Source organism: Dermochelys coriacea, chromosome 26 (assembly GCF_009764565.3).
Source record: "Dermochelys coriacea isolate rDerCor1 chromosome 26, rDerCor1.pri.v4, whole genome shotgun sequence".
Taxonomy (NCBI): Eukaryota; Metazoa; Chordata; order Testudines; family Dermochelyidae; genus Dermochelys; species Dermochelys coriacea.
In genome coordinates, this window is record NC_050093.1 from 5,744,304 (window position 1) to 5,766,580 (window position 22,277).

At 54.8% G+C, this 22,277-nt stretch overlaps 1 protein-coding gene and 1 long non-coding RNA gene across 6 annotated transcripts; one reads left to right on the plus strand and one right to left on the minus strand.

Annotated features, from left to right (window-relative positions):
- Positions 1-80: 80 nt before the first annotated feature.
- On the minus strand, positions 81-19,574 carry LOC119848550 (collagen alpha-6(VI) chain-like). Of its 5 annotated transcripts, none has more exons than XM_043503062.1 (27): positions 19,431-19,574; positions 17,881-18,197; positions 17,377-17,455; positions 16,698-16,846; positions 16,260-16,355; positions 14,599-14,652; positions 13,590-13,661; positions 13,472-13,498; positions 12,817-12,861; positions 12,280-12,333; positions 11,928-11,990; positions 11,176-11,241; positions 9,741-9,803; positions 9,016-9,048; positions 8,433-8,491; positions 8,274-8,340; positions 7,656-7,718; positions 7,289-7,351; positions 6,712-6,762; positions 6,182-6,217; positions 5,695-5,757; positions 5,139-5,201; positions 4,603-4,638; positions 3,719-3,755; positions 2,730-3,229; positions 1,702-1,801; positions 81-647 (listed from the first exon to the last, which is right to left on the minus strand). In XM_043503062.1, the coding sequence occupies exons 1-27, from the start codon at positions 19,507-19,509 to the stop codon at positions 199-201; spliced, it is 2,784 nt and encodes a 927-aa protein (XP_043358997.1). In that variant the 5' UTR covers positions 19,510-19,574; the 3' UTR covers positions 81-198. The 5 variants fall into 5 exon arrangements, with proteins under 5 accessions (XP_043358997.1, XP_043358998.1, XP_043358999.1 ...); XM_043503066.1 differs by having other exon boundaries at positions 345-647; positions 2,923-3,229; XM_043503063.1 differs by lacking the exon at positions 8,433-8,491 and having other exon boundaries at positions 8,274-8,336.
- On the plus strand, positions 10,733-14,638 carry LOC122457552. Its single transcript, XR_006277126.1, has 3 exons — positions 10,733-11,265; positions 11,930-12,141; positions 12,727-14,638. It is a non-coding gene; the product is annotated as an uncharacterized LOC122457552 (long non-coding RNA).
- Positions 19,575-22,277: the final 2,703 nt, after the last annotated feature.

The window sequence follows — 22,277 nt, forward strand, 5'->3', positions numbered from 1 at the left end:
TCTGCATACTCCATTTCCGGCTCCTGGACTGAGCCAAGCCGCAAGAAGTGGTATCTCCATGCTGGGAAAGCCAGCAACTCTGGCACGATTCCTTCCTGCCTGCCAGTCCCCTCTGGGCCCAGGGCTAGGATGAACATGGCAAACACCCCACACTGGGCAAAGCGGGACAGCTCTGGCAACATCTTCTGGTCCCACAGGTCAGTTTCCCTGGTAACTACAGCAAAGAGCACCCGTAGCGTGTGTGAAGGGCTCTCCCAGAATGCTTGGCGCAGGATCCATGCCATGGCTTGGCTGGCCGGCATCGCTGCCTCCCTGGCAACCAGCGAGAGCCTGCAGATGCTCTTTGATCCTCTCTCTAGAGCCATGCTGGGTGAAAGGAAACTCCCACAAGACCTCTCGAGAAGCTAGGTGAGCCTTCGAGGGCCCTGTCAGCACCAGGGAGACACTGGTACCACTGTCAGGCCGCTCAGGGCGAGGGGAGATCTTCAAATGGTCCAGGATGCTGCTGAAGAGATGGGTGACTTTCTCCAGGCTCCCGACTGGCAGGGTGAGGGGGGGATTATCCACCAGCAGAGCCAAATCCAGGTCCAGCCCCAGCGGATTCTGCAGCAGGGGCTCCTTCGTGCAGTTCCCAGGCTTGCACATACCTGGGAGGGACGGGGGAGAGACAGAAAGTGATCATACATATTTCCTGAAGCAACAGCTGAAATATGCCCACAAGCAGGAAGCTATCCACTGTGATATCACTCGTAGAGGGGAAAAGGAAGGGTGGTCTGTGGGTTACGACTCTGGGATAGGACTCAAGAGATCTGGGTTCAATTTCTGGCTCTACCAGGGAGAATTTTGGCAAGTCACTTAATCTCTCTGACATAGAGAGACTAGCACTACCCTAGCTGTGGAGGAGAGGACAAATCCATCAGTCTGTGGATGGCCATGGCTGGAGATGGGACACTACACGGGGGTGGGCCAGGGCTCTGAGATGTCAATGAGCATTCTCTCTCTCATGTGCTTGGCTGGCTGGTTCTTGCTCACATGCTCAGGGTCTAACTGATCACCAGATATGGGATCAGGCAGGAAAACTGGCAGTAACCTTGGGCGGGGAAGGGTTCGCCTCCCCCTGCAGCATGCGTGCGCTGGGGGTGTTTCTTACAAAGATCCCAAAGCACTTTCCACTGCTCCTGTCTCACAGCAATGAGCTCAACAGCAGCATGGTAAGAGGGGTCTGGGAAAGACCCTATATATCCAGGTTGGAGTTGTAAGATGCTGAACTTCGCTGGCCAAAGCCGAAAGGAAAGGGGGAGCTCTGGAGAAGGGCCTCTAGGACATGGGGAAATAACAGAGTCTGCAGGTGTATCTCAGTTTCCCCAGGACTCCCTCTGGTCCTCGAAGGTACAGCTACATTGCCATAAAAAACTGCAACACTGAGTCTCAGAGCCCGGGTCAGCTGACTTGGGCTCCAGGGGCTAAAAAATAGCCGTGTAGACATTTGGGCTTGGGCTGGAGCCTGGGCTCCGACACCCTCCCCCGACATGGGACTTCAGAGCCTGGGCTCCAGCCCAAGCATCTACACTGCAATTTTGTAGCCCCGCAGCCTGAGCCCAAGTCATCTGCGGCCGAGCCACGGGTCTTTCGTTGCCATATAGACTGATTCTTAGGCTCTTCAAGCCAAAACTCCCATGAAGCAGCAGCAAAGCCCCTTACCAAAGCATAGCGTGCAGAAGAACACAGCTTCCCGAAGTGCCTCCACATCCCGGGACGAGTCCGCAGCTGCCAGCTGGACCACTCTGAATGTCTCGTCCATCTGGCAGGAGAGGCAGACGGACAGGGTGTAAATGAGGGGTGGTTTGGCCCAGCGGCCGTGATGGAAACGGAGTGCAAGGGGGCAGGCTCCAGAGCCACAAAGCTACCACCCAGCCTGGGAGAGCAGACTCTTCCTCCGCACTCACAGAGCGGACCCAGTCAGGCAGTGGGGAAGAGCCAAGGAACTGCCCATCCAGTCCTCCAGCCTGGTGCCACAGCACAGGCCTGGCCTTAGGGGCCTCCTGTTTGTTTACAGGCATCTTGCCTTTTGCCAACAGCCACACATGAGATTTTGCACATGTCAATCAGGAGAGGTGCAAGCGACAGCTCTCGCCGGGCTGCCTGCAACCCCGAGCCAGGCGGTTATTTACCAGGGCACAAGCCTGGGGGACGTTCTTGAGAGATCAGGCCGCGAACATATCCCCAAACATCCATGAGATGTGCAAAGCCAGTGCGTCACAACCTGGCCAAAGCCACTAGCAAAAGGGGAGGCAGCCAGTTTACCCCAGAGGACAGTGTTTTAGAGGGGATAACCCTGAAGATCCCCCATCTCCATGGGCTGCCAGCAGGAACTCAGGACCTCCAGCACCACAGTGCAGTACTCCCCCACTTGAGCTGGTAGCTCTAGTAGGTGGTTGTCCTGCCGTGGACCAGCCACCAAAGAGGGCACAGCATGGGCTGTGCCAGCACTTCACACTGGGTCCCCTCGGCACAGTGGGGGTAGGAGCTGTCTGTAAGTTACATTATGCAATAGGGGGTGGATGGGTCCTTTATGTCACCTGACAGTGTGTTTGTTTCAGTGATACAAGGGCGCGAGTGGGTTGGGGGTGGGTGGGAAATCACAAAAAAAACACCCCAGCATTATGTAATGTATGGCTGGCCCCATACAAGGGAGGTACCAGTCTTGTACCCTGGCCCAACCCGCTCACCTGGAACGCCTGCTCCACCCCAGGCAGGGGGCTGAAGGTTACCACCACCAGGATGATGCCAAGGGCCACATACTCTAGGGCGACCTTGCCAATGCCCTCCTGGGCCTGGCCCCGGCCGCTGGTTAGGAACACCGCCACCTTCCTGCCCAGCAAGGCTGGCCTCGCCCTTTTGAAGGTATTGCAGCCCACAAACCTCATTGCTGCGGCCAGGCGGCCTCTCTGGGTAGAGCGCACATAGGACAGGTCCCCCACCAGCCGCAGGAGCGGCCCCTTCTGCTGCATGTCGGTGAAGCGCAGCAGGTAGGTGGGGGTGGAGGCATAGGACAGCAGGGTCACACGGGCCCCGGTAGGACAGTTGCCCTGGGAGATGCGCAGCTCCCGGAGCAGGAAGGCCAGGGCGTCTTTCATCCGGCCGAACTCAGTGGGAGTGATGTTGGCGGACCTCTCTACCACGAAGGCCAGCTCGGTGGGGAAGAGCGGGCAGGCCAGGGAGTCGGGGTCTGCACAGAGAAGGAAAAAGCAAAGATGCCATGGCGTCTGTCCCTGGGGCTGTGCACTGGAGGGGCACAGAGCCCTCCTCCTTAGCAGGCAGCGCTGCCCATTCAGAGAGCGAGCCAGTTACTACCACTAGCCAGGCAGGGGACAGGATGAACCAGCCATTACATCCTATAATGTCCCTGCCACATCCACCTACCTAGCACATCCGCCTGTCCCTGGCATGTCCACCCACCCTCCATGTCCCTCTGTTCCTGCCACATCTGTCCCTGCTACATCTGACTGTCCATCCATCCACCCACCCAGCATGTCCCTCTGTCCCTGCCACATCTATCCGTCTGTCCGTCCATCCAACATATCCATCTGTAACGCCGAAACGCCCAACCCCTCTGTCTGTTCATGCTACTGGTTTCCCTATGCTTCTCACTAGGGCACCTCCCATCCCCTGTTCTGTGAGCTCCTCACAAAGCAGGTAGAACTGAATGAACACTTACCACAGCTCTCTCGGAGGGAGGCAATGAGTTCACAGGGCTGGAAGGGAGAGTGGGAAGCTGAGACAGTTCTAGTTTTGTTCCTTGCCTTTTCTTTCCTGGCCAATGGGGTTCCCCCTCTTCCTCCCCAGCTCTCCCAAGTGACACAGGGAGGGAGACCTGTGGGCCACTGAGCTGACCCCAGAGGCTGTGATGGAATAGACCCAACTAGACCCAAGTTTCTCTGTGTGTTTAGGTCTTTTGCAAGCTCCTTCTGTCAAAGGGATGGAAGTCATTCACAGGACTGAACTAACATAAGATCTTATATCCTTGGGGTATTTCCACCAGGGGGCAACTTTCTGGGTGGTACTTACCCATATTCTGCCCATAAACCAAGCTTCGCCTGCATATGATCATTCAAACTATGACCTTGTACCGTCTGCTGCCTTTTCAGACTTTGATCCACTCATATTGCGTGCAGGGCAATTCTTGGGTTCCATCCCCCACCACAAACAGCTCCCGCAGGGGAGGAGGAGCTCATGCGGACACAAACACCCAGCACACAACTGGCTGTGCTGGAGGATCCCTGCTAAATACTGCTCCATCCTGTCTCTCAAAGGAGAGCCATTTCCACAGCTTCTCCTCCTGCTGGATTGGGCCTTCAGAGAGATGCATCAGCACGGAAGGTGAGCCAGCTGTCCCCCAGCAAGTGATGAGAGAGTCAGGAGTAGCTGGTGTGGATTTAAAGGGTGAATAGCAACCTCTTATGGCAGGGAGCACTAGAGGGAAGAGGCTACTGTACATGGTGGAGGCAGCACTCCCCTCAAGCCATCACACGCCCTTCTTGACCCACCTAACGGGCACACAGCCAAGCTAGCGAGACACTGCATAACAGAAGTACCCCTTACCGTAAAGAGGGGAACTCCAGGTAAACCTTTCAGACCCTTGAAGCAGAAAAGAAAAATAGAGAATGAAAAGGCAGTGAGAAACCTTATGAGAAAGCATCAGAGGACTCAGAGCAGTGAAATCACCACACACATTACACGCACACACTTTCTCTCATGCACACCAAGCACCCACTTAGGCAGATAAGATTTACCCTACTGAATGGGAGCATTTTCCCACCAGGGCCAGTCTCCTGCCTCTGGCAACGGCCTATATCCAGTTCCTCAGAGGAACATACTTCTGGTACACCTGACCAATCAGAGCCATGCTGGACATGGGTTTCTTCCTGACCTTGGCAGGTAATCAGTTTATGCCCTGAAGCATGAAATTGGGTGACCCTTATCTCGGCATGAAGAGCTGGGTTATTAATAGCCAAAATAAATCATCCATACCTTTTATATAAGCCCAGACACAGCCACTGGCTGATTGTGCCCCCAGACCCATATCCCCAGCTCTCCAAATTCAATCCCACCAAGAAGTCCATGCATCAAGACCCTACCATCTCTCCTGGAGGTCCCATGCTTCCATGCAGCCCTTGGTCTCCCCTTCTCCCAAGTGGCCCCTGAAAGATTGGGGGCAGTTTTAGAGAATACAAACCTGCAGGTCAGCACAAAACAGCGTATAGGAGAAACAGCCTCTGGGGATAGCTCCATGCATCACAGGCAGGGAACAAATGAGATCCACCAGCCAAACTCAGCCAGCAGGAGGTGCCATTCCTCCCCATCCCCCCATTCCAGAGCCTAGGCTGCCGTGTTAGCACCTACAATCAGGGCAAAGGGCCCCCCTCCTTAGGGCTGTACTTGGGAGCAGGAGATGGGCGTGTTGAGCAGAGGTGGGTCAGAGATCCTTTCCTGTGGAGAGTGCTGGCTGCTCAGATATGACCAGCTGGGTTTGCATGGCAAAACTAGCTTTGAACAAGACAGCAGGCAGGCATTAGGGTTTGCACTGAGGGAAGAGATGGGCATTTTTGTGGCATGGCAGACTGGGTATGTGCTGGATCCATCCCGAGAAGGAAGCCTGACCTGGCTCGGAGGCCATGGCAGCACTGTACTCACCCTGGATCCACGCAGGCCCTTCCAGCCTTTGTCCCCCCTGCTACCTTTGTCACCTCTTTCACCCTGAGAATAGAAGGCAATAGACAGGCAGGATCAGGCACCAGCGCTGAGGGAGAGGAAGCCACTGCCTGTCCCTTAGGGACATCCCCTCACACATGTGCATCCCAGTCTGCCCCGAGAGATCCCTGCCGGTCCCCTATGCCCTCCATGCTAACCTTGCCTCCACTGCCCGTGCTGAGCGACAGAGAGTTGCAGAAAGAACAAGGAATACTTGTGGCACCTTAGAGACTAACAAATTTAGTAGGGCATAAGCTTTCATGGGCAGCTGGCAGATAACACGGAAGCACTGCCGGACCCTGGGTAGTTATCCCGAGTCCTGACTCAGTCACCATGAAACGACAATGCTAAGCCACCACCTTCCTGCTGTAGCCACAGGCTGATGGCAGCAGCTCTTGAGCAAAGAGGGCATCGCTGGCTCTCCACTCACCTGAGCACCAGGGTCTCCATGGCCTCCGTGGGACCCCTATGAAGAAAGCAGGAGAGAGGTGAATGCACCCAGGGAATGGATCCCGGCAGGGCCCTTGGATCACAGGGCAGCAGGCAAAGCTAATGCTGCAGGGGGGTCACCATGGAGAGGCTGGAACTCAGCTCCCACCCGCAGCCAAAATGCCAATGGGGCTTCTCTGTGAATCTCTCCATCACCAGCCCAAGCCTTTGGAATAAAGCACCTTATGCCCACGCAGTGGCCTTCAGCTGGTAGGATCCTAAAGCTCCTTACATGCCCCACATAGGAACAGCTTCCCCTGCACTGAAACCGTTTAGGGCAAACTGAAGAATTCCAGGCTCAGGGCTGCTGGTTTCATGATTTCAGTGGAGCAACTGCTCATTTACACCAGTGTCGATGAGACCAGAATCAGGCTCAGCAGTGGAAGTGCGGAGGGCAAGGGGGCGGGGAGAGGAGAATGGATTCTGCCCACGTGGGGCGAACGCTGCTGGTTTGCCGGCAGCAGTGATTACCTTTGAGCCCTTCCTCCCTGGAGATCCTCGTTTATCACATCCACTGTCCCCCTAGAAAACACACGTAATTACTGTAGGACCTGCATATCCACAGTACCTCTGTCCCAGCCCAGCCTGAAAGTGCCAGCCTGTCCTGTGAATTTCCCCAGTTTGCTGGGGTCTGCATGGGGACAATCAAGTTGGCAGGATGGGACCATATTGCAAAGTGCCCTGGAGATCTTCTCCCAGGCACCCCGGACCAGGAATGTAGGTGACTTTTCTTTCTCATGCATCCTCTCCTTAAGGGACAGCCACAGTCATACCAGGAGCATCTTCACCCAACACTCAGGTCCTCTGCACTGGTGCTGAGTGGCTGCAATGCATTTGGGAGGGGACTCCCAATAGAGATCCCACAAGTCATTTGGGTCTCAAAGGGGAACAGCTGGGTCCTGAAAGGGAGAGGAAGGAACCTTCGCTCCCATCCGCGGTGGCCTCTGGCCAGGAGCTCCCGTTCTCGGATGCTTGGCTGACCAAGTCCAGCCCCATGAGAAATACACCTGTTCCAGAGCAATGCCAACGTTCCCCACACCCAACTCACCGGTGCCCCCTTGGGCCCCAGAGACCCTGTGTCTCCTTTTTCACCTCTTGCTCCGGCCTGCCCCTGGAAGAAAAGAAGCCTGCCAGCTCAGGGGAAGTGCTAATGGACCAACAGGGGAGGAAAGGGGATGCTGTGCCCAGGCAAACCTTCAGTGGTGGGAATGAGAAATTCACAGGATTCCCCACCTGAACCCAGATCTAATTAATTCACCCCCACACACTCGTTGGGCCAGGGGCCACATTCTTAGCCACCAGGCAAGGGCTCTGCAGGGCTCTTTCAAACAGAGCCACTCCCAATAGTCAAGAGAACCTGCACGGAGATTTCTGCAGCGTGCCCTTGTTACGCAATACACCGTGATCTCACTGACCTTCTCACCCTGGGGACCAGCGGGGCCAGTGTTTCCTGGGGAGCCCACATCTCCAGAAAGCCCCTAGGCAAAAGACAAAGGTAGCTCCAAAAACGCCTCGGGTGCCAGGACCATCCAGCCCCCTGGCATAAGAAGAACTAATATAATGCCTGGGGCAATGCCCAACAACTAGCTCAGCTCACTCCACCTGCTAGGGTGATAGGCTGGGAGATGCAAGGAGGACCCACCGCTAGGAGGCACAGGCAGGGCAGTGCTGCCTGGCAGCTCATGTCACTAGAGCCCCAGCTGGCATGGACAGGGCAGTCCTTACCAAGACGGACCATTTTCCAGCAGGGACAGGGCCCTATGGAGAGGAGGCTCATCACTGTCAGAGCCATGCCCTGGAGCCTGCAGCAAACACCCGTGTGTCCCCGGGGAAACATGAACAATGCAAGGCAACCATTTAAACCACAGAGAAGACACTCTGCCCTCTAACACCATTGGGTCCCCACTCGGGCTGGGGGATGAAGGGATGGATCTCAGCACCGGAGGGAACTGAGCAGAAGCACCCCTGCCCCCCCCATTTCACAGTCCTCATCTCTGGCCAGCTGTAAAGTGAGGGAAGTCAAGAGCCGGCACCTGAGCTCCACGGCAACCTGGGTGACCCACGATGCCCTTTGTCCCTCTGAGACCTCGCAGCCCCTGGAACAGAAGCAGCAGAGGGGAAATGTAGATGCTCCAGGTGCAAGGCCAGGCAGACTGTCCAAGGCAGGCACCCGCGGGCAGATCCAGCTGGCCGCACCTTGGTAGCCCTTCTCCCCAGCAGTGCCTGGGGCACCTGCGATGCCCCTCCTGCCCTATGGAGAGACCAGGAAGGGTCAGTCTGGATGCAGATGAGGGACTGGAGTGTCTCACCCCTCCCTCTGGGGGCATCCTGCAGCCAGGATGCACCAAGTCAGCGAGTCCCAAAGGCAGGCAGCTCGCTCTGAACAGGCTGGGATGGCCTTTGTTAGGCTACTCCATCCACCGGGTTCCAGAGGGACTGGGTCTGCCACACAGCTCAGGCATTGAGCCTGGACTCTGTTGGGGCATTCCCCACCCCTAAAGCCGGCCAACCTAGCCTGACCTGGGGTGGAAAACGACCCACTGGCTCTGCTAGAATTTCTTCTTTTGGAAGAAACAAAAACTCCTCCAAAGTAGCTCATTACCACCCGGTCAGAGGAGGGGAACTGGGAGCCTGGGTTCTAGCCCCAGCAATCCCCCGGACTTGCTGTAATCTTGGGGAAGTCACTTGCCCTCTGGGCCTGTTTCCCCATCTGCAGACTGAGGTTAAGGATATTTCCCTCCCGTGGGCGGGTAACAGGGACTCATCACTTCTCACCTGGGCTCCTTTCTGCCCCTTCAGGCATATGCTCTGGAGAGAAGACACACATTGTTTCTTTACTACACAACCCAGCCAGGCTCACACTATGCTGGAGGCCAAAGCTACCCCCGCCCTCGCTGCTCAGCCCAGTGGCCTTGGGCAAACACTGGGATACTAAGAGAGACGGTTTCAACAACCAGTTCTGATCCCAGGGCCAGACTTTGGGGGCTGGGTAGCCTGGGGGAGCTCTCACCCAGCTCCTGGGGTGCCATTTTCACAGCCCTGATCCCACTTTGAAATCTAGGGCCCAGTGAGGAGCTCTGCCCAGCTCTGTAATGACAGACCTCCATGGGGCAGGAGGGTTCATGGCATAGGTAAAGACAGGGAGGGGCTCTCCAAGAGGGGACCCTGCCTGCAATTATACCAGCAGACAGGAAGTAGGTTCCAGAAGCGGATGGCAGCTCAGATACTCCAGGACCTTCATGGCTTTATTGTACAAGGTACAGATCAGTCCCTCCCAGCCTCCCCTGCCCCATGGAAATGGAACAAGGAGCTGGGCCTTGATGTCAGACACACATGCTAGGGAAGGGGCCAGCTGCCCACCTTCACCTGGCTAGGGGCTGAGGTCTCAGTGACCTGCTAACGGTCAGTATTTGGAGGCATTGGGGGCTGGGGGAAGTTCAGGGCACAAGGGGGCTAGGACCGGCACTGGACATCCCGCACAGGATGAGAGCAAAACGTACCAGATCTGCAGTTGGGCCCTGTGACCCAGGTGGCCCAGGGCTGCCCTCTGGACCAGAGGCCCCCTGTTCGGTGAAGGGAACAGAAAGAGAAGCAGAACAAAGCTGTGAGAAATGGCCTAGGATGAAAGTGTCCAGCTTCTGGTCCGATCGCAGCAGGACCATGGCACCAGCTCACCATCCCCTGCAGACCCCGAGTGGGGTGGGCTGCAGACTGGGCAGGGGTCCCACACTGCCAGCTCCCCTGGGTTTCTTCCTTCGTTAGGCACAGGGAGATTCTCCCCAGCAAGCTTTCTCTCCCAGCCCCTTACGCGAAGCCTGATTCTTCATTGCGCTGCCTTGTGCTGCCATTTACACCTGTGCAAAAATCAGCACTGTCCTTTGGTGTGGATGGGGTACAAGGGGAGAACTGGCTCCCCTGGTCTCCAGGGGGCTCTCCGACCCCACTGCACCATTTAACAGGCCTTGCATGCCTTCCCAGGAGCAACCCCTTCCTCTTGGATGGAGGGGCCTGGGGAAGCAAATACCTTGCCATTATTATCCAGAGAACTCCCCTTCTCCACAAACACCACTGATCTCCCTTAGCCACGCCACCTTGAACCTTTGCAAATCTAGCAACAGACTGTGCAGTTTCCTCTGAGAAAAATCCATTCACCTGCCATCAAACACAGCCTGGCAGCACCACAATACACCAAGCAAGGGCCGGGAAGGGAAGATGAATGCCCTGCACCAGGGAAATGGTGGGACACAATTTCCCACCCATGGGCTTGGCCAGCATTAACATTTCTACTCTGACCAAAAGCTCCAGGAGGCTCCCTATGACCAGCCATTAACGAGCAGGATCTCTGGCTTACACCTGTGATATCTCTGAGCCTGAACCTGCTTCAACCTGATGAGTCATCCCTGGGCCAGCAAGCGTGATGAGTCAGAAGCAATTACCTGCAGTCTTGTGATAGGCCCCATGCCATTCAACCAGGGTTCAGCCAATCCACAGGCAAGGACTCACCCAGGTGATCCCAAGGCAGGTATTGGAAGCAGGCTCCTGTTTGCTCAATGACTGGGTGCATTCCCATTGCTAGTTGGGCCAACACACTGCTCTGGCTCCTGCTCCAGCCTTACCTCTTTCTGCTGGCTGCCTGGCAACACTGAAACATCTGATCCTGCAGCAATTACTGCTAGCAGCACTCTCGTCAGACCCTCCCTACTGAATCGCTAGTGCAGTGACCCTGCATTTTCTTTACAGGTTTCCCAGCCAAGTACTGCCCAGGTCTGGTTCAGTTCAGCTTGCAAGCTCTCTGGACCAGAGGCGGATCATGGCCCAGGGTACTACAGCTGCCCCACTTTGTTTATCTGGACTTGCAGCAAACAGGGCTGTCTAGGAGCATCTGTCTGGAGTCGCTAACGGCTAGGAGAGTTGGGATGGATTCATTGCCATTACCTGGGTGCCTCTTTTGCCCTTCCTTCCGGGGGCTCCATGCTTGGGGCTGCTTCTCCCAGGATTTCCCTGTGGAGCATGGAGTCAGAGGGGGTGAGCCCACACGCTGTCCCATCCCCTTCCTTGCCAGTGAACTCAGCATTCATTTCTCCCCTTAGGCTTCGAAGCCAGACTCTCTGCCTAGAGCAAGATCTGGCTGCAAATGGCAGTGTGGGGGACATGTCCACTTGGCCCCTGGTTGGTGCCTCTCTGGAATGGCACAGGAGATGCTGTCTCTGAAGCTGGGCATTTGGGATTAACACGTCCCCTTTGCCCACCAGGGACCCCAGCTGTGCATGCTGCAGCCTTCCCTCGCTCTTTACTTTTCTGCTGGGTAAGACAGCTTGGGCGAATTGAGCGCTGGTGGAAGGGGCAGGTTTCCTGCCCGAGGTGGGGGGTAGGGGGAAGGTCTGTGTATGTATCCACTAGGCATAGGCAACAGTAGGACAAACTTCTCCCTTACACTGCTCCACCAGTGAGCCCCAGCACGACTCTGAAATCACCCCATTTCCTCTGTGGCCCAGCCAGCCCTTGGCTTCTCCACTGAGGCTACCGTCCAGTGGGCCAATTAGTGCCAAATGCCATGGTGATTTCTGGGACTTAGACTGAGACCCGCTGAACTCATTGCACACCAGGGCCAGTGAGCAGACAGGAGTCACTGCCCACAGGGTCTGCATTGCAAGAGCTAACTCCCCTCAATTCTCCCCCACACTTACAGTGTTGCCGGGGGATCCTGGAGGCCCTGCGACACCACGGAGACTCCGGGAGCCTTTCCGCCCCTGGATCAAGGCAGGAGGAAGAGATTAGCAGCACGGAGCCAGCAGGGAAGAACGTCAGAAGGGTCAGGAAGTGCAGGAAGCTATTGCTGAGTCCGCATTGTTGGGGGACCCATTTGAAGATGAGTGGCTCTTTGGGAAGCAGCATTACAATGTGAGTTGGGCCACACAGTGGGGTGATGCTTGGATCAGGGGTCTGAGGTCATGATGCTATGGGGCCGGGGGAGGTGGGCACGGGACCGTCTCCTCCTCCCGAGGCTTCTTTACCCGCTCACCCTTGCTGCCCACTCACCTGCCTCCCGCGGGATCCTCTTGTCCCGGGATTCCCAGACAGGCCGGCTTCCCCCTTGGAACGAGAGAATCCAGGATAGGGCTCAACCCTCGCTGTGCTTTAGTCATTGCTGATGCCCTCTAGTCTCCCTTGGGGAGCTCAAACGATTGATAGTTGGGCTCCAATGGCTCTCGGGGACGACCCTCTGCCCCGGATAGGGGAAGCTCCAGACCGAGTGCCCACTGTGGTGTCTGTCCCACAGAGGCCAGGAGACACCAGCAAGAGGACAGAGGGCATGAGCCAGAGCTCACTCAGAGCCTGGCCACGGATTTCATAGGCTCTGGCTTGGAGTTTTAACTCCAGCAGCGGAGGCTGGTGTAATTCACCCCTGAGAGCCGGGGTTCGGCTCTGGCAGAGGATTGTCATTTCTCCAGGAGCTGTGGAGGTTAATTGGGTGGATTGTTTCAGGGGATACGCAGTGAGCGTGGCCCAAAGGGCGTGGCGCAGGGGCTTGGGGCTGCCCGGCTCTGCTGCAGGACATGCGATTGGGCAGCTCACCTTCTCCCCAGGGATGCCATCGTATCCAGCTTCCCCAGGAGCTCCCTGGAAAGAGATTTGCAGTTGTCTTAGTCCTGGATGCTACCTGGGACCTGTTTGAATAAACATGCACTCTGCAGCAAGCCCAGGAGCAGCTCGTGTCCTTCCTGGCCACATCCGTTAGGGCCAGACCTTCTCAACATTGTGCATCTTGGCAGAGAGGATGCCTTGTGGACACCTCCCCTCCTGTTCGAGCCACGAGCCACCTCCCCTGCTGCTCTTCATTGTCCAGTCCCTCCTCCCCTGCCATTCACCACTGCGCAGCTAGGAGCGCCACGGAAATGCCGGGCACTGAGTGGCCCACTGCTCCGACCAGTTTTGCAGGTGGATATATGGAGGCTGGTGAACAGTACAGCTCGGGGTGTTGGCCTTCCATCTGCCCGGGATGGCGCAGATTCCCCTGGTACACCTGTACTGCCTGGCCCCAGAGGAGTGTGCCTGGAGTGCCACGTGCGGGGAGACGTTTAGGGAGAGGGTATGACTAGCAGGCCTGGCTATTGTGCAGATGAGCCATGAAGCTGAGCCCTGCCATGCTAACCTTAAGGTTTGCTCTACAACATACGTGGTATTTGCCTGTTAGATTCTACACGCACACCAAACAGTGAGGCCTCTGTACCTGCTCTCCAGGGTATCCTGGCAGTCCCTGAAGCAAGACACAGAGAGAAAGTCAGTGAGGTGGAGGAATCTCCGAACCAAAGGGAAAGCGGCTGCCAAGGCTGTATCTGGCATCTTACCTTGGGTCCACGTTGGCCTGGGCATCCCTGGGTTCCCCAGCTTCCTTGGAGCCCCTGCAGTCCCTGCTCCCCCTGAAATTGGGATTGGAAAGGAGAGACCTTCAAGCACTCCAGTAAAAAAGGGGGCTTCAGAAATAGGCAACACATACATCCCTATGAAGGCCAGTGGCTGGGAGTCCCCCAGAGCCAGCTTTGTCTAGCTGGGGGAATGTCTAGGGAGTACAAGCAGGAGTTGCAATGGGAGAAAGCTGAGCTAAGGAGAATCCAGGCTGGGTATCAGGAAACACTCCCTAGCAGTGAATGCTATTCGATTGCTCAAGGGGCAAGTGTGAGCATGGGAGGGTCCAGTGCCATTGGGCAGTGGACTCATGGGCCAGTGTGATTATGGAAAGCGGTGGGAGCCCATCACTTGGACTTTAGAAGCAGAATAGATGAATCTCCAGGGCACAGTCCTGCACTGGCCCATGAGGGAAAGAATTAGATGGGCTCTGATTGATCTGTTCCACCTCTGGCCCCTGGAACTCTAGCCTGCACTGCCTAGGGGATGCTAGAGGCAGATGGTGAGAGGGCTATCTTCAGCCAATGGGACACTTACGAGTGTCGGCGCCAGCACTATCCCCAGGCTTTATGATTGCTCTGGTTTCTGAGCTGTCCTGCTGCTGCCAAGCTCTAAATAAGGTGTGCAAACTCCAGTGACCATACCAGGCGTGGCAAAGCTATGCCAGAGCCCCCGCCCCTATGCTGTCCTGATCGAAGATGCAGGGAGGGGGCCGGGTCTTTATGGCTAGCTCTCTGATCACCAGTATATGCCAACGGCAACGCCCAGCGGCCTTCCCACCCTGTGCACAGCGTCTCTGTCCTTGAAAGAGGTTATCGGCCCTGATCCATGTTTGTGTGGTACATCCCACACACCCCATTTCTACACAGTGGGCCCCACCCTAGGTCAAGGAGCCCAGCAGCAGCCACCCCTCTCTTGTAGATTTCAGAAACAGACAGCAGTTCTACTCACGCTGTGTCCGTAGTGCCCGTGATCTCCAACCAGCCCCTTGGCTCCTTTCCTCCCCTAGAGCCAAGACAGCAGAACATTTGAAGTCAGCTCCCCTGGGACACAGCCTGTGCCATGCACTAGCTTCCAGTTTGAGCCCTCCAGAGGGGAGCAGTCAGCCGCATCAGCTCTAGGGTTCACTTCCTTCCTGGTGCCCAGAATGCTAGGACCCGGCAGGACGTAAAGTCCCAGCCTGTGAGCCCCAGACAACACGGGAGCCTCAGTGCAGAATTAAAGCAAGCACCTGAGGGCAAGCTCTGCCCAGCTCCTACCAGCTCGCTCAGAGCGATCTCTTTGGCTCACATGGTGGTGCTGAGGCCTAAGAACTGGGAGGGGTGGGGGTCTGGGCTGAGTAACAACTGTGCTGTGTGCAGCTGCCTAATCGGGGATTCCACTGACGGGACTGTAGTGGTCTAGTGGATTGAGCACAGGGCTGGGAGCCAGGAGTCTTGGGTTCTAGGCCCAGTGAGGGAGTGTTGTCTAGTGCATAGAGCAAGGGGCTCAGGAATCAGGACTATGTGGGTTCTCTTCCCAGCTCTGTGCAGGAATTTGAGAGTCAGAGCCCCAGCGTTCTAGACTTGACTCGGGGAGGGAGTTCTCTCATGGTTAGAGCAGAGGCCTTGAGAGTCGAGGCTCCTGGTTTCTAACCTCCGCTCTGAGAGAGTGTGTATAATGGTTCAAGCAAGGTACTGTGATTCAGGATGCATGGGTTCTCCAACCCTGGGATAGAGTGCAGTCTAGTGGCCTTGGGCAAATCACTTCATCTCTGTGCCTCAGTTTCTTCATTAGTAAAACAATCATGCTTGTAAAGTGCTTTGAGATCTCCAGAGGAAAGCACTCAGTATGGAAGAGCTAAGTATTAATCACTATGACTAAGTGGTTAAGACCAGCTTCGATGTCTGGTGACTCCAGTTGACACAACATCCGATGGTAGAGCTCAGGCAACATAGAGGCCAAGTTAACAAGGTCCCAGCTGTGTAGGGACCAGCCAGCTGGGTCAGACAACATAGGCCCAGCAAGGCCAATAGGAATGGGAGTTTGAGACACCAAGAGATTTATCCCAACTGGAAGGGAAAGAGAACATTAAAAACTCTTCTCAGAAACCTAGAAAACAAAAATCCCCTTGTGCCTTTATATCATTCCCCCATGCTCTGCAGATCCAGATGTGCAAATATCTCGCCTCATCCTGACTTCTCAGACCAGTGAGTAAGTGCAAAAGGCATGTAGCTGGGAACAAGCGCTTTCCTCAGGCTCATCTGCACAGGGTGTTTTTGCACTGGAAGCTCTGCTAGTGTCACACCACTAGTGCAGATACACCATGGAGAGCAGTTTGTGCCCAAACATGGTTTGGAGCCTCATCTGCAGGAGTCACTATTTACACTGATGCAGCACGTGGATAGTGGCCAGCATACAACTCCAGCTTTGTCATCCCATGGAGAGTGTGGGGGTGCAGACTGCGAGCCAGGCAAACCCCAGGTCTTACACACAGCCTCACACTCCTGCTAGAGCCTGGTCCAAAGCACTGGAAGGGAACAGCACAACCCTCCTCCCCACCTAAAACAAAGGCTGATTGTGACAGCTGTGCATGCAGCGCCAGGACCGGAGACCCTTGGCAAGCGCTTTACCTTGCGCCCTGGAGCACCCAGGGGGCCTCGCAAGCCTGGCAATCCAATGCAGGTGCAGGGGCACGGGTGGCAGCACTTCTTCTCCGACACAGCCAGCTGCAGCGGGACAGAGCGTCAGCGTCACAGCCAGGATGGGGACCTCTGCCCAATGTCCCAGAGAGCAAGTCCCCTTGGGTCTCGTGTGAGGTGCAGGGGAGCTGCAGGCTGACACAGAGCAAGTGACTGACCACTGCTGGGAAGACAAGCCCAGTCATCAGGCTTCTTTCGCTCAGAGCAGAGGAGCTTCCGTGCAACCTTGACATCTGGGCCAGCTAGCCAGTATCCCTGCCTCAAGGGATAGACCCACCTGGCCATCTTGTCAAGTATCTCTGCCCTCTGCTAGAAGGAGTCAGACCCCTGGGCCCACGAGCCAGCCTGCTGGGAAGGGCCATTCCTTACCAGCTCTTGAGCCAAAACAAAGCCAATCTCGGGGCTCTCCATGCTCAGCTGCTGGCTGTGCCTGAACCTTCGCCCAAACTCAATGAGCTGCAGCTCTTCCATGTTGGTAGCATTGTTCATTGCAATAGTCACTAGTGCATCAAGCTGGCCTAGGACAGGAATGAGGCCAGAGCAGGGGTCAGCGTGGCATACGGAGCAGGTGGAGACACAGGTTAATGATTGCAGCGGGGTGTGGGTTACTTGACTTAGCACCATGGGGCACATGACTTCCTGTCTGTCTCTCAACCTCTCCATGACTCAGTTTCCTCATCCATAGGGTGCAGGCAATAACACTGTCCCACCGAACAGGGATGGTAAGGATAAGTAAATGTTTGTAAAGTGCTTTGAGATCCTCAGAAGGGAGGGGTGAATGATGCCAGGGTAGATCAGCACCATGGGGCAATGGTAAAATGTGTCATCATGGAACCAGATGCAATGTAGTGAAGGACTACAGTCCCTGGGATAAGAGGGCAATGGAGACACCATGCTCAATCAGTGCTAAGATCCCCGCCTTCCATCAATGCCCCTGCACCCAATCCCCTCCTGAGGTCTGACTGTGCTCAGGCTAACATTCTGAAAACCTCTTCCCCTCCAGATATGACCACTGGTCGCCAGGAAGTTGTGTGATCCACCCACATACCTTGCACCTGCAGAGCAGCTGACATCTCCTCCAGCTTCTTCACATCATCGTCCAACCCATCCGTAAACAGGAGCAGCACCTGGGGCACAGAAACGTTTGGGGCCCATCAGCCTACAGGCCACTGTGGAGGAAGCAGGATCCAGGGCAGAGATAGCTGGTGTCCCCCAGCCTGGGAGCACACAACACTACCCAGTGGCAGCAAAGCCGCTCTTATTCTGCCCAATGGAGCAGGTATTCTGCCCAAGCCAGATGCACCTGCTGTGCTGACACCAAATGCCCTAGGTACCATTGACCCGGGCAGCCAAACAACCCAGGTGAAACCTCTGCTGAGCTCCTAGGAGCCTATCTCTTTGAAAAAGCGGTTGAACAACGGGAGCTGAGCAGGGAGCTGGCAGCAAGGGGGTTAAATGGCCAGAGCCAACAGAGGAAGGGAGCCCGCTGAGAGAGTGTCCTTGCCCTGCAGGATGTGCCCATGCAGAGCTGTTGGACCAGCTGCGGCTCTACCTTGTTACTCTCTGGCAGGCGTTGGCTCATCTCTAGGAGGCGGCGCAGGGAGGGCTGGTTCAGGTACGAGCGCCTGAAGGCGTGCACCAAGCGCAGCTGCTGCAAGGTGTCATGCTGGTGCTTGGAGAGGCAGGCTCGGAAGAGGACGTCGCCGCCCTTGTCCATGCTCTGGATGCTCAGGGTGACGTTGAGCTGGGTGCAGCTGACCTTGGTCAGGGAGAACAGCTCCCGGATGATGCCCTCCAGGTACTGGTGCAGGCTGGACTGTTGGTAATCAGTGACGTCCAGGCCAACGAGCAGGTGCAGGGGGCACAGTCCTGCAGGACAGAACACGGAGACCCAGCTGGCTCCCTGCCTCCTCTCACTCACCACCGCCATCTCCACAGCAGCCACGGAGTGGGGAGTCTCCCACCCTCGCCCGGGGACTCGTGTGCCAAGGTATCAACAACTTGCCCATGGTGTTCAACGGCTCTCAGGACTCACCCCTGCACCGGGACCTTTCAGGGCACATCTGCGCTGCAGTCGGGAGTGTGCCTCCAGCCCGGGCAGACAGACTCATGCTACAAATAGCGGTGTGGACACTGCCGTGCCAGCAGAGGCTCAGCTAGCCAGCCGAGCTCAGAGTTAACGGGTAAGGGAGGCGCACCTTGGTCCCTCCTGTTCTCCACCTGCGTCGCGTAATTGTTTGGTCTCCTGGGGGCTGTGGTGCTTTGGTCTAATTCTGGTTGTTGGGCTCAGCGTGGAGGTGGCATGGGCCTGTGATCTGTGCTATATAGGAGGTCAGACTAGAGAATGGTCCCTTCTGGCCTTAAGCTCTGCGTCTTCATTGTGATTAAAAAAACCGCACGGTGCTGAGTCTTAGAGCCTGGGTCCGTTGACTCGGGCTCATGCTGCAGGGCTAAGCTCTGAGACCCTCCCCCGGAGGGTCACTTGGAGGTCTACATTGCAATGTCATAGTCCTGCAGCCGGAGCCCCAGGGGCCTGAGTCAAGGGCCAGACTAGCCACGGCCACGCAGAGCAGGCGTACCAGTGACTCAGGCTGGAAGATTCCTTTCCAGATGCAGTGCAAATATATCCTAAATGATGCCCTGCCTGCTCACTTTTCACAGCTGTTCCAAAATACTAAAGGACTCTCATGAGCCAGGGGCCCTTCGCTCCACCCCAGCATCCCTGCAAAGAATCCACCCTGTGGGCCAGATCCACAGCAGGTGTAAATCTGGGGTAGCTCTACTGAAGCCAATAGAGCTCCCCTGATTTACAGCAGCTTGGGATCTGGCCCTCTGTCTTTACACATGAAATGGGGTGTGGGGTCCCCATAGGGGGTACAGCCCTGGAAGTCCCCTCCACGCATGTGTACATAGATAGCAAGGCCTGGGTTCTCACTTTATGGGACGCCGTACCAGCCCTTGCCCCTCCTTGTGCATAGAGAGTAGGGCCTGGGGTCTTCATGGGGGTACACCCTGGGAGTCATCAGCACTTACCTGTAGGGATTGGGATTGCCCTAGGCAGCGTATTGGAATAAGCGCCCTCCTGGAGCAGTCCCCACTTACCTGGACTCCGAGCCCCTCCAGCTCCAACAGTGAGCAGAAACAGAGCGAGCCAGCATTTGAACAGCACCATCCCCTGCATCCTTGCAGGCAGGACCTGGGCAGGACGGGCAGGAGTGGACGGAGGGGTCACGGGGACGGTGCAGCCCGTCTGCGTGGGGAAAGCACAGGGATCACCTTCCTGGAGCTCTTGGCCCTCAGACGGTCTACAAACTCACCCAAGGAAGAGCCTCACTTTCACCCTGATAGTCCAGCTACCAGTCAAACTGGGTCCTGGCAGCTCCACAGGGAAGTGGACTTGGGGCGGTATCCTTTCCCCAGGCTGCAGCGCCATCCCTTAGAGATGACTCTGGTGCAGCAGCCCTTATGCATGCTTCCCATGGGGATGAGCACGGGAGAGCCTAGGGCCTCAGCTTCCTGGGCTCCACCACATGCATGGAACTCCCATAGGACACGGTTCCAAGCATCGCTGCAGAGCCCCTCCCCCAATCCCACCAGACCTGTCCTACTGCTGGGGGCCCCTCTGCAGCCATGGGAAGAGCAGGATTCACCCCTTAGTATGGGGCTTAAGCAGGCCCCAGCAAGTCTAAGCCAGCCCTGGTGACCCCGTTAAAATGAGATCGCAACCCACTTTGGGGTCCCAACCCACAGTTTGAAAACTGCTGGCCTAGAGAAGTGGGACTCTGATTTCAGTTGTGGCCAGGAAACTCCACTGTAATATAAATAATGAATAGCAATAATAATAATAATCAAGCACCTGCCTTGTGAACTAGGGTCAGGGCTCTGGGTCTGGCACCACTTCCTACTCTCCATCATTGCTCATGAAAAATAAACAGAGCCCAGCCCAGCTGAGAGGCTGATTTTGGCTTCCTCCAGCCCTGGCTGCAAGAGCAGACCCTGACCCCATCCTTTCTCGTCTGTCTGTTTTGTGCTTTGCAGAAACACATTTGGGTGCATTTTATTCCTCTGCTAATGGGTGTCAGTTTCCAATCATTGTGCAATGGATTTGATGCTGCAGTCTGGGGTGAGGGGACACCAAGTACAGGGAGATTTACCCCGAATGACATCTGAAATGTATGTAAGTATATAAAAATGACTTTTCCATACACATCTCATGTTCCTTGGTCCTTTCTTAAGCTGTATGGATGCAAATGCAACCCTTCACTAGCTCACATATGTCTTTTGCTTCAATGTTGCAGTGAGTTAATAAATAATACTAATAATGCTTTGAATTTATATAGCATCTGTCAGCAGAGAATCTCACCATGCTTTCCCAAGGTGGTTAAGCAGCTTCTTTAAAAAGCCTAATTTAAAAGATAGGAAAATGGATGTACAGAGGTTAAGATTCAGTTGAGAATAGAACCCAGAACTCCTGGTTCCTAGGCCCTGGTCTGACCACTAGACCATTCCCTCCCAGAGCTGGGAACAGAACCCAGGAGTCCTGACTCCCAGCCTCTTGCTCTAACTGTGAGACCATCCTACCTCCGTTTTTACTGCACAACCGTCACTTTGTAGATTCAACACCTTAACGTCATTGAAGGATCAAAACGAAAGAGAACCTTGTTTAAATGCAAACACCTTTAGGAATTAGAAAAGTGGCCAGCTGAGAACAAAACACAGCCAAGAGCTTAACCTGTGATATCTCCAATTATCTTCAAAAGTTTTCCCCAGTGTAAAGTTTTCTCTTTATAGAAAGCATAGCCTCTTACCTCACTGTACCATTCGGCAGCACGTAATAGCAGCAGTGCCTGGGGATCCCGAGAGGCTTATCCAAAATGGACAGAAACACATGAATTATTTTATTTGATAGTCGGCTGCAGGATGGAGGAGAATTGACTGCTATCTCAGGACGTTCAGAGGTTTACTTGTTTATTCCACAGCTTAAATAAATAAATAAATGGATATGTCAGGAGACACCAAATTCCGCCCAGTGACTGGCTGTGAAGAACTTCCCAGATTTTAGCTTTCCAGTTCTTAAAGAGAACGTGTTAGGTCAAACTAACCTCCCCAAGGCCCGTGATGCCACATGGCATTACGCTCACTAAATTATGCCAGTAGGGTTCTCATTTTTATCCTGTTGAGGGTACAATATATCCAACTTCCAGCAAGCCCACTTGAAAGAATTGAGGAACAGACTTGTCAAAGGGCACTTCTGTACATTGGAACACCTCTTGCTAAAAGAATATAATGAAGTCTTTTGAATGAAATTCCAGGACAAGGATCAATGAGATTTCCAGTTCTCCTAAGTGGCAATCAGAATGAGAGACCAGGCCACTTCATGAACAGGTGTGGAAAGAGATGTGAAAGAAATTCACCATCTGAATCTGTTTGCCAACACGCTACAACTTAAAGGGGAAAAATACCCAGATTAGCCTCCAGCTTCTTAGAGGGTGTAAATCAGCATAGCTTCATTGAAACAATAGGTGGAGGCTGATTTACACCATCTGAGGATTTGCCCAATAGCTTCCAAAAATACCACTTTTCCTGTAATCCAATCAGAACCTAAAGATATCAAAATGGAAAGTGCTCGAGACATTCAGCTTTTACATTTTAAACGTTTCACCACGGATGCAGTTTGTCTCCTGTCGAGACTACCCAGACAATGACACTGGATTTGCCTCTTGCCCTTTTGCGTTCTCATCCATGAGCCCAATGTTGCAGTGTGGGGGTTGCACTCCATGAAAGGGGGGAAACAAAAAAAAGCCACTGTTTTCAAAGAGTTCTTTGTGGAATAGAAACTTTTTTTAATTGCATTTAGTAGCTTTAAAATCCTGTTTTTACAAAAAAAAAAATCTAAATTTTGGGTTTAAAATGAACCTGCAAGCATTTGTGTAATTGAAGTATATCCTG